The 11,150-nt window shown below is 40.6% G+C and overlaps 1 protein-coding gene across 3 annotated transcripts in view; it reads right to left on the bottom strand.

Annotated features, from left to right (window-relative positions):
• Positions 1-11,150, bottom strand: part of LOC127005573 (uncharacterized) — a 54,162-nt gene that overhangs the window by 8,908 nt on the left and 34,104 nt on the right. For all 3 annotated transcript variants that reach the window (XM_050874511.1, XM_050874512.1, XM_050874510.1), the window contains one exon: positions 4,516-4,725. In XM_050874511.1, coding sequence (XP_050730468.1) covers positions 4,516-4,725 — 210 coding nt within the window. The remainder of the gene's footprint in view (positions 1-4,515; positions 4,726-11,150) is intronic.

Genomic DNA, 11,150 nt, shown 5'->3' with positions numbered 1-11,150 from the left:
ATAAAAAGGGTCTGAAATGGATAGAAAGGGTCTAAAATTAATAAAAAGGGTCTGAAATGGATAGAAAGGGTCTGAAATGGATAGAAAGGGTCTGAAATGGATAAAAAGGGTCTGAAATGGATAGAAAGGGTCTGAAATGGATAAAAAGGGTCTGGAATGGATGAAAAGGATCTGAAATGGATAAAAAGGGTCTGAAATGGATAGAAAGGGTCTGGAATGGATAAAAAGGGTCTGAAATGGATAAAAAGGGTCTGAAATGGATAGAAAGGGTCTGGAATGGATAAAATGGGTCCAAAGTGGATGAAAGGATCTGAAATGGATAGAAAGGGTCTGAAATGGATAAAAAGGGTCTGGAATGGATAAAAAGGATCTGAAATGGATAAAAAAGTCTGGAATGGATAAAAAGGGTCTGAAATGGATAAAAAGGGTCTGAAATGGATAAAAAGGGTCTGAAGTGGATAAAAAGGGTCTGAAATCAATAGAAAGGGTCTGAAATGGATAAAAAGGGTCTGAAATGGATAAAAAGGGTCTGGAATGGATAAAAAGGGTCTAAAATGGATAAAAAGGGTCTGGAATGGACAAAGAGGGTCTGAAATGGATAAAAAGGGTATGGATTGGACAAAAAGGGTCGGAAATGGATAAAAAGGGTCTCAAATGGATAAAAAGGGTCTGGAATGGACAAAGAGCGTCTTAAATAGATAAAAAGGGTCTGGAATGGATAAAAAGAGTCTGAAATGGATAGAAAGGGTCTGAAATGGATAAAAAGGATCTGAAATGGATAACAAGGGTCTGAAATGGATAAAAAGGGTCTGGAATGGATAAAAAGGGTCTGAAATGGATAGAAAGGGTCTAAAATTAATAAAAAGGGTCTGAAATGGATAGAAAGGGTCTGAAATGGATAGAAAGGGTCTGAAATGGATAAAAAAGGGTCTGAAATGGATAGAAAGGGTCTGAAATGGATAAAAAGGGTCTGGAATGGATAAAAAGGATCTGAAATGGATAAAAAGGGTCTGAAATGGATAGAAAGGGTCTGGAATGGATAAAAAGGGTCTGAAATGGATAAAAAGGGTCTGAAATGGATAGAAAGGGTCTGGAATGGATAAAAAGGGTCTGAAATGGATAGAAAGGGTCTAAAATTAATAAAAAGGGTCTGAAATGGATAGAAAGGGTCTGAAATGGATAGAAAGGGTCTGAAATGGATAAAAAGGGTCTGAAATGGAAAGACAGGTTCTGAAATGGATAAAAAGGGTATGGAATGGATAAAAAGGATCTGAAATGGATAAAAAGGGTCTGAAATGGATAGAAAGGGTCTGAAATGGATAAAAAGGATCTGAAATGGATAACAAGGGTCTGAAATGGATAAAAAGGGTCTGAAATGGATAAAAAGGGTCTGGAATGGATAAAAAGGGTCTAAAATGGATAAAAAGGGTCTGGAATGGACAAAGAGGGTCTGAAATGGATAAAAAGGGTATGGAATGGACAAAAAGGGTCGGAAATGGATAAAAAGGGTATGGAATGGACAAAGAGCGTCTTAAATAGATAAAAAGGGTCTGGAATGGATAAAAAGAGTCTGAAATGGATAGAAAGGGTCTGAAATGGATAAAAAGGATCTGAAATGGATAACAAGGGTCTGAAATGGATAAAAAGGGTCTGGAATGGATAAAAAGGGTCTGAAATGGATAGAAAGGGTCTAAAATTAATAAAAAGGGTCTGAAATGGATAGAAAGGGTCTGAAATGGATAGAAAGGGTCTGAAATGGATAAAAAAGGGTCTGAAATGGATAGAAAGGGTCTGAAATGGATAAAAAGGGTCTGGAATGGATAAAAAGGATCTGAAATGGATAAAAAGGGTCTGAAATGGATAGAAAGGGTCTGGAATGGATAAAAAGGGTCTGAAATGGATAAAAAGGGTCTGAAATGGATAGAAAGGGTCTGGAATGGATAAAATGGGTCCAAAGTGGATGAAAGGATCTGAAATGGATAGAAAGGGTCTGAAATGGATAAAAAGGGTCTGGAATGGATAAAAAGGATCTGAAATGGATAAAAAAGTCTGGAATGGATAAAAAGGGTCTGAAATGGATAAAAAGGGTCTGAAATGGATAAAAAGGGTCTGAAGTGGATAAAAAGGGTCTGAAATCAATAGAAAGGGTCTGGAATGGATAAAAAGGGTCTGAAGTGGATAAAAGGGTCTGAAATGGATAAAAAGGGTCTGAAATGGATAGAAAGGGTCTGAAATGGATAAAAGGATCTGAAATGGATAGAAAGGGTCTGAAATGGATAAAAGGATCTGAAATGGATAAAAAGGGTATGAAATGGATAGAGAGGGTCTGAAATGGATGAAAAGGGTCTGGAATAGATAGAAAGGGTTTAGAATGCATGGAAAAAGTTTGGAATTGATTAAGAGGGTTTGGAATGCATAGGGAAGGTTTCGAAAAGATAGTGTGTCAAATTGATTATTCAAAGAGGATCAAGAATGCATCAAGAGGTTTGGAATGGATGACGTCAAATTGCGATGTGTCAGGAATGCGGAAAAAGGGTTTGGAATCGATAGAGAGCGTCAATAATGCATAGCCAGATTTTGGAGTGAATGGAGAATGTGAGGAATGCATAAAGAAGGATTGGAATGTGTAATAATTAAATGAATGAATGGAAGTCAATAAGTCGAGTCTGGAATGCATTCTCCTCCTCCTCCTGTTTTCCTTTCTTCACACCTGTTCACGTTCACACCTTTCACTCTAGGCCTCTTGCAGTCTCCCTATGTTCTTATGTTCTTATGATCTAGCGTTTGTAGTGCGGCGACTAGCCTGATGGGCGAGCCTCCCATAACTCCCTCTGCGAGGGGGGTACCTCTTTGGCCGACTGGTTAAGGAGTGGCTCTCCGGTCTTGGTGGTCGAGGGTTCGATCCCCGGCGCCGGTAAAAGCTTTCCTTGTCTGGATTAATTTCTCGTGTGTCGCATTACACGCGATGGTTGTGTTGGAGCAAAGTAAAGAGCAAATTTTGGCATTTCACTGGTGGCAAGGCGGTGGGCATCCTTTTCTGTGATTCTGTTGTGTCTCCCCGAAGGGGTAACAGGTAGAGTGATGGCCCAAGCTCTCCAAAGTTCAAAGAAAATTGGAAATCTCAACACACAGAAATTAATCTAAATAGGAATGGGGAACCGTGTAGTGCGGCGACTAGCCTGATGGGCGAGCCTCCCATAACTCCCTCTGCGAGGGAGGTACCTCTTTGGCCGACTGGTTAAGGAGTGGCCCTCCCGTCTCGCTGGTCGCGGGTTCGATCCCCGGCGCCGGCAAAACTTTCCTTGTCTGGATTAATTTCTCGTGTGTTTCGTTACACGCTGTAGTCGTGTTGGAGTATAATAAAGAGTAAAATTCTGGCATTTCATGTTCCCATTATCATTATGGGGAATCTTGATTACATGTCATTATACTTTCAAACGAGACACTCCCCTTACTGCTCCTCTTTCCCTCTCTCTCTCTCCCTCCTCTCTCTTCACCTCATACACCTCACTCTCACTCTCACATTCTTACACACTGGATCATACTGGAATCATACTGGATCTTACTGGAAATCACAATAAACCACACTGAAAATCTTTCATATCTCTCATTATACTTTTAATAATTCACACCGTACACACGTAGCTCGCACCTCCCCCCTCTGTCCCCTTCCCCCCTCCTCCCCCCACACACCTCAGTCTCATCTTCACTTCTGTCCACCTTTGTCATGCGGGGAATCTTGCATATCTCTTACTACATAACAATTCACACCCTACATATCTGACTTGCACCTCCCCCCTTCTCCCTTCTTAACCCCACGCACCTCAGCCTCATCTTCACTTCTTTACTCACCTCAATGCTCACCTTATCTTAGTACGTTCAATCAAGTCACTTCTCACACTGTCACCGCTACACAATCCACTTCCTGTCACATTTCCTTCCTCTCAGAACGGATCACTATTCACTAGCATTCCTCTTTTCCCACTTTATCCCTCACTCATTTGGCCCCTTCCACTTCCTTTCTTCCTTTCTTCCTTCTTTCACTCGTCACGTAAGAGGAGGCGTACAAACCCTTTTCCATAAGCTTCCCCTTCCTGTGGCCTTACGTCAACACTACTTCCTCTTTCTCTTTGACTTCATACTTTTTTTTTTTCATTCCATTTTTCGACATTCTTTCTCCCTTCTTTCATCCTTCTTTTTCCTCCATCTCCCGACATTATTTCTCCTTTCCTCCAAGCTTCTTTTTCCTCTATCTCTCGGCGTTCCCTCCCTATTCCTTCCTGCTTCCTTTTCCTCCTTCTTTCCCATCCCTTTTCACCTTCCCTCAGTATTTCTCTCCCTTTGGTTTCCTTTCCTCCCTTCCTTTCTCAACTCATTCCCAACACTGTCATCTTGAACACACCATCTATCTCCTTGTTCCCTTCCCTTTTTTACATCCCCAGCCTCCTCCTCACTCCTGACATGGCTATCTTGATCACTCCATCTCCCCCATGTTCCCTTCCCCCCTTGGCTCACCTTGATGTTCACTTTGTCCCACGGGATGGTCTTGAGCACCTTCATCTCGGCGCCCTCCACGTCGAGGCTGAAGTAGTCGATGGTGGTGGTGTTGAGGGCGAGGAGGATGGAGTAGAGGGGGAGGCACTGCACCGCGACGTGATTAACCTTGTTCTGCCCCGTCTCCAGGTCCGTGATCTTCCCGACGTTGTAACTCTGCATGAACATCACCTGGGGGAGAAGGGCCTGAGGGTTAGAAGGGATGAAAGTACCTAAAGAAAAGAAGTTAGAGTTAGAAGAAGAACGTACCTGAAGAGAACAGCACCTAAGGAGAGAAGGAGGTGAAGATTAGAAGGGATTAAACTACCTGAAGAGAAGTATTTAGGGTTAGATGATGGTGTGATGAGTGAAGGTTACTTGAAGACTGATAAAGGTAAAAGTGCGGGCATGAGGTAAAGCTGCGCGTGGTAGGTGAGAACGTGATAAGAGGGTCGGGGATTGGGGGTTTAAGACGACGTAAAGCTAAGAAAGGAATGATTGAAAGGACTGACTGATTAAAACACGCAAAAGATACGAGCATTAGAAAATAGAGAAAAAGATTAATGTGCTTGTATGTATAAAAGTTTACCTGATTATGAGGAACAGGTAAGACTTAAAGGACTGACTTATTAAAACAAGCTAAAGATACGAGCATTAGAGGGTTCAGGACTTTGTGAAAATAGACAAAAAGAATTAATGTGCTTGTATGATTCAAATTTTACCTGATGATGAGGAACAGGTGAGAATTAAAGGAATGACTAATTAAAACAGGCAAAAAATACGAGCATTAGAGGGTTCAAGACTTCGTGAAAATAGAGGAAAGGATTAATGTGCTTGTATGATTCAAAGTTTACCTGATGATGAGGAACAGGTGAGAATTAAAGGACTGACTGAAGAATGATTGAAAGGACTGACTAATTAAAACAGGCAAAAAATACGAGCATTAGAGGGTTCAAGACTTCGTGAAAATATAGAAAAGGATTATGTGCTTGTATGATTCAAAGTTTACCTGATGATGAGGAACAGGTGAGAATTAAAGGACTGACTGAAGAACAATTGGAAGTACTGACTAATAAAAACAAGCGAAAGATATGAGAATTAGAGGGTTCAGGACTTCGTGAAAATAGAGAAAAGGATTAACGTGCTTGTATGTATATAATTTTACCTGATGATGAGGAACAGGTGAGAATTAAAGGAGTGACTGCAGAATGACTGAGAGTAATGACTAATCAAAACAAGCGAGATATGAGCATTTGAGGGTTCAAGACTTCGTGAAAATATAGAAAAGGATTAATGTGCTTGTATGATTCAAAGTCTACCAGATGATGAGGAACGGGTAAGAATTAAAGGAGTGACTGAAGAATGATTGAAATGACTGACTAATTAAAACAAGCAAAAGATACGAGCATATGAGGGTTCAGGACTTCGTGAAAATAGAGAAGAAGAATTAATATGCTTGTATGTATATGATTTTACCTGATGATGAGGAACAGGTGAGAATTAAAGGATTGAATTACGACTTTATCAGAGTAAATGAGTGAGGAAGGAAGCAGTACTAATTAAAGGACTCCAGACCTCGCATCAGTGTTACCTGGGGCGGGGTGGGGGAGACGCAGGGGAAGGTGTGAGTGCATGGGTATATTGTCAAGCAGGGTGAAGGTTTGGAAATACTGACTTTGCAGAATTATACGAATGTTTCTCACGACAACGATACTGCTTCAAGGACACACACACACACACACACACACACACACACACACACACACACACACACAGAGCACACACACTTCTTTATAATACGTTAAAATTCGCCTCGTAAGCACACTATTTCATCTGTTTTAGCGTGAAGGTGTGTGTGTGTGTGTGTGTGTGTGTGTGTGTGTGTGTGTGTGTGTGTGTGTGTGTGTGTAGCTTTTTGTGGTGGGTGTGTATTTTTTATGTATATCTTTTTTTTATGGTTTTATATTCAAACATTCATACAAGACAGATTATGGATTATAAGTTATTGAATTAAAAGGCCCACAATTCGCGGTCCCTTTCGTGATGGTACAAATACGGAAGCCCAAAAATAAGAAAAATATGAAGAGGACAATTAAAAAAATAAGAGAAAAAAACAGAAGAGGAAAAGAAAAGTAATTATAAACTGAGTGATCATATAAAAAAATAAATGGATAAAAATGAAGAGAAAAAATATGGAGATAAACTAATAAAAAATGGATAAAAAAATGGAGAAAAATATGGAAAAAAATGGAGAAAAATGGAGAAAAATGGAGAAAAAAATGGAGAAAAATGGAGGAAAATGGAGAAAAAATGGAGGAAAAAATGGAGAAAAATGGAGAAAAAATGGAGAAAAATGGAGAAAAAATGGAAAAAAATGGAGAAAAAGGGAAAAAATGGAGAAAAATGGAAAAAAATGGAGAAAAAATGGAAAAAAATTGAGAAAAAATGGAAAAAAATGGAGAAAAAATGGAGAAAAATGGAGAAAATGGAGAAAAATGGAGAAAAAAATGGAGAAAAATGTAGAAAAAAAATTAAGAAAAATGAAAAAATGGGAAAAAATAGAGAAAAAAATTAAGAAAAATGAAAAAATGGTAAAAATGGAGAAAAAATTTAAGAAAAATGAAAAAAAATGGAAAAAATGGAGAAAAAAATTAAGAAAAATGAAAAAAAAATGGAAAAAAATGGAGAAAAAAAGAAGATGAAAACAAAAGTAATAATACAGTGATACCCCCAAAAATAAAAAGAAGTAGACGGGAGTAGAAAAGGATAACAAAAATAATAAATAAATAGCCAGACAGCCAGAGAGATTTAGATGAAAAAAAAAAAATTGAGAATAAAAACAAAAATATACAAAAAAAAAAAAAACAGATAAAAAAGGAGCGAATAAGTGTGTGTGAGAAAATCTATCTGAAGCAGTTGGTGGCTGGTTATTTATTTATTTTTTTAACATGTGTCGCTTAATGGTTCAGCGCAGGTGTGAGCAGATGATTTATAACACTCTGGACAGACTGCAGTAAAGAGGGAGGTGCACTTCTACTTCTACTACTACTACTACTGCTACTACTACTACTACTACTACTACTACTACTACTACTACTACTGCTACTACTACTACTACTACTACTGCTACTACTACTACTACTACTACTACTACTACTACTACTACTACTACTACTACTACTACTACTACTACTACTACTACTACTACTACTACTACTACTACTACTGCTGCTACTACTACTACTACTACTACTACTACTACTACTACTACTCTATTTATTACTATGTCCACTGCTACAACTACTTCTATACAACAATGGAGAAATAACAATTCACTAGGCCATACGTCACATCATTTGCCACACCACACTATACCACACCACACCACATCACATTCCATCACACCACAGCAAACCCCAAAACACTACTACTCACAGCACAACACGTAGCCAGTTTGCATACACACACATACACACACACACACACACACACACACACACACACCAACAGCACCGCCAAGGCCACACATTTGCACGCAGGAAGTGAGTTGAGATAATTACTGTTTTCACTCTCGTTCGGTCCCTTTCACTTCCTTCCTTCACTCGACACAAGTTTCCGCAGGTCCCCCCTCTCCTGTGCCCTATGTCAACACTCCCTCTTCTTTTTCCTCTCGAATCTTCACCCTTCTGTCAAGCCTCCCTCATCCTTCTCCTCTTCTCCATCATTCCCTTCCATTCAATCTCCTTACAAGTTCTTCTATACCACTTTTTTTTCTCATTCCTCTCGTCAAATCTTCATCCTCTCTCTCTTTCCTCCTCTTTCCCCAAATTCACTACTCTCTCTCTCTCTCTCTCTCTCTCTCTCTCTCTCTCTCTCTCTCTCTCTCTCTCTCTCTCTCTCTCTCTCTCTCTCTCTCTCTCTCTCTCTCTCTCTCTCTCTCTCTCTCTCTCTCTCTCTCTCTTTCTGTCTCCTTTACTTCTTTCCTCCTTTCACTCTCTCCCATTTCTCCATCCTTTCTCTTTCTTCACTGTTCTCTTTCCTCCATTCCTTCATCTACCTTTTCCCTTCGTCCTCTTTCTATACACTCTTCCACTGTTATCATCCCTCTCCATTTTTTTCCCATTATTTTCTCCTTCCACTCTTCCTCCAATCTTACACCTTCTTCTCCTCCACCATATTCTTCCCTCCACCTCTCCACACCTCCCTAAACCACTCTCTTCCATGCACTAGCTCTCCTCCTCTTCCTCCTCTTCCTTCGTCTCTCATTTTCCTTTACGAGACGCATTCATACATTATTTCGTACACATTCATGCACGCACATTCTTCACACTATTTCACGCCTGTCATGTTCCGCGTACTCCTTTCTCCTTCTTTGAGGTGATGGATACCTGCAATGACATGTGTTTAACTGTATTTGCCTGTAGTTTTATTTGACGTATATTTCCATTAAACTCACATGTGCTTTTGTGTGCTATCCTTGCATTTTCTTGACGTATGAATTTTGGAATGTATGTTATTTGGCGTTTTATGTGTACGTCGGTGTCACTTCGAGGGGTTACTTGTCTATTTTGCTGTCTCATATTGCATTTTTTTTACGCACACACACGAACACAACTCCCGACTGACCCCGGTATATGATCTAATCTAAAGAGAGATAAGTCACGGAATTATTAGCCGTTTTTAATTGAAGGGTGAAAAAAATATGATAAAAAAATCCCGCTAATCACTGCACTTATATATTAGAAAAAAAAGGGTAGAAGAGTGACCAAAAGAGAGGTCAATTTCTGGAGGAGAGGTGTTTCGGTAGTTTGGGTCCCACGGATGTCTACCTTTTATCGTATTCTTTTTATTATTACATATTGTTTGACTGTTTGAAATATTCTTGACTTATTTATCGTTGTTATTGTGTTTGTCATCATGTCTCTGCCATTTTTTTGTAGTCAATGATAAGTTTGTAGCTAATTTGGGTCCTATCATGGGGATGACCGAGCATTCGTAAGACACATTCATACACATTACATACGCAGTTATATGCACATTTCTTCACGCTGTTTGATGCCAACATTTCATACATTTATGTCTTTATGTATTCTAGTTAATTAGAGATCCATTATGCGGAAAACTGAATATTTGAAAGACACATTCATACACATTACACACACAGTCATATACTTATTCCTTCACTCTATTTTGTGCCAGCACCTCACACATTTTTGTCTCTAACGTACTGAAGTTAATGAAAGATCCATTATGGGGAGACACGAGCATTTGCAAGGCACATTCATACACGTTACATACGCAGGCCTTCACACACATTTCTTCACACTATTTATGCCAGCACTTCACCCACACCACAACAGTTCACGCAGCAATCCCGAAAAAACAAAGCAACAAACACTTCGTCTAAGAGCATAAACATGTACTCGGCTCCTTTCCTTATGGACTGCCACATAGATAGCTCACCGGTCTGGGCGTTCGTACCTTTCTCGCTCTCTTTTTTTTTTTTTACAACAAAGGAGACAGCTCAAGGGAACAAAAAAAAGGAAACAATAATAATAAAAAAAAGCCCGCTACTCGCTACTCCTAAAAAGAATCCAAAGAGGTGGCCGAAAGAGGGGTCAATTTCGGGAGCATCCCTTCATCACTTGCTTCCTCAATACCGCTATGAAGTCTACGTCACGGATCCGCTGCTCCACCCCTGCCTCACAATCGAGAGGTCTCAGGTCCTTGTTCTCAAACGTATCGGGCTCCCATTAGGCATATTTCCCAAGGCCATATAAAAGATTAATCGCGTTTTCATGGGTGACTTTCCAGTTCCAGACCCAGAAGTCGTGTAAAAGTGTCACTTGGATCATAAGAGTCCATGGAAATCCCAACAACTTCTACGAGAGGCTTTTCAAACAGGTGAATTGAGGCGCGGATACCTTTGAGAATACGGGTCCCAGGTTCGATTCCCGGGCGAAATGGAGACGGATGGGCAGTCTCCTTTAATCCGTGCCCCCTGTCCACCCAGCACTGAATGGGTGTCGGATGTCATTCAGGGGTTGTGTCCCGCCGTGTGTGTGTGTGTGTGTGTGTGTGTGTGTGTGTGTGTGTGTGTGTGTGTGTGTGAAGTCCCAGCCGTGACCAGATATACGTCACCTGAACTTTAAACTAATTCGGGGAGGCTACTGGCTGGCAATCGCGAGTCCATCGCGTGATCAGACTATGGTGATGAATGGTGACACACACACACACACACACACCGCTCTGGTAGCTCAATAGGTTAGAGCGCCGCGCTGCAATGCTTCACCGCCAAACAGGCGGCGGTTTGAACCCCGCTCAGGCCATATTCTTTCCGTTGACTAGGAGTGGTTACTGTCCCCCCTTGAGCAAGGGGGATGGGGTGTGTGGTGTGGGAGGTCCTGACAGTACCCAGAGATCGACAATAATGAGCACTTGCTCACGTCGGGAGGGTACCTGCTGGCGATTACGAGTCCAACTCGTGATAAGGCCGTGGTGAATTACACACACACACACACACACACACACACACACACACACACACACACACACACAACTCCCGACTGACCCCGGTATCTAATCTAATCTAGAGAGAGAAAAGTCGTAAAATTTTT

The sequence above is a fragment of the Eriocheir sinensis genome, chromosome 30, assembly GCF_024679095.1.
Source record: "Eriocheir sinensis breed Jianghai 21 chromosome 30, ASM2467909v1, whole genome shotgun sequence".
In the NCBI taxonomy this organism is placed as follows: Eukaryota; Metazoa; Arthropoda; class Malacostraca; order Decapoda; family Varunidae; genus Eriocheir; species Eriocheir sinensis.
The sequence above is the reverse complement of the archived record's forward strand: the minus strand, read 5'-3'. Positions and strand labels throughout refer to the sequence as shown.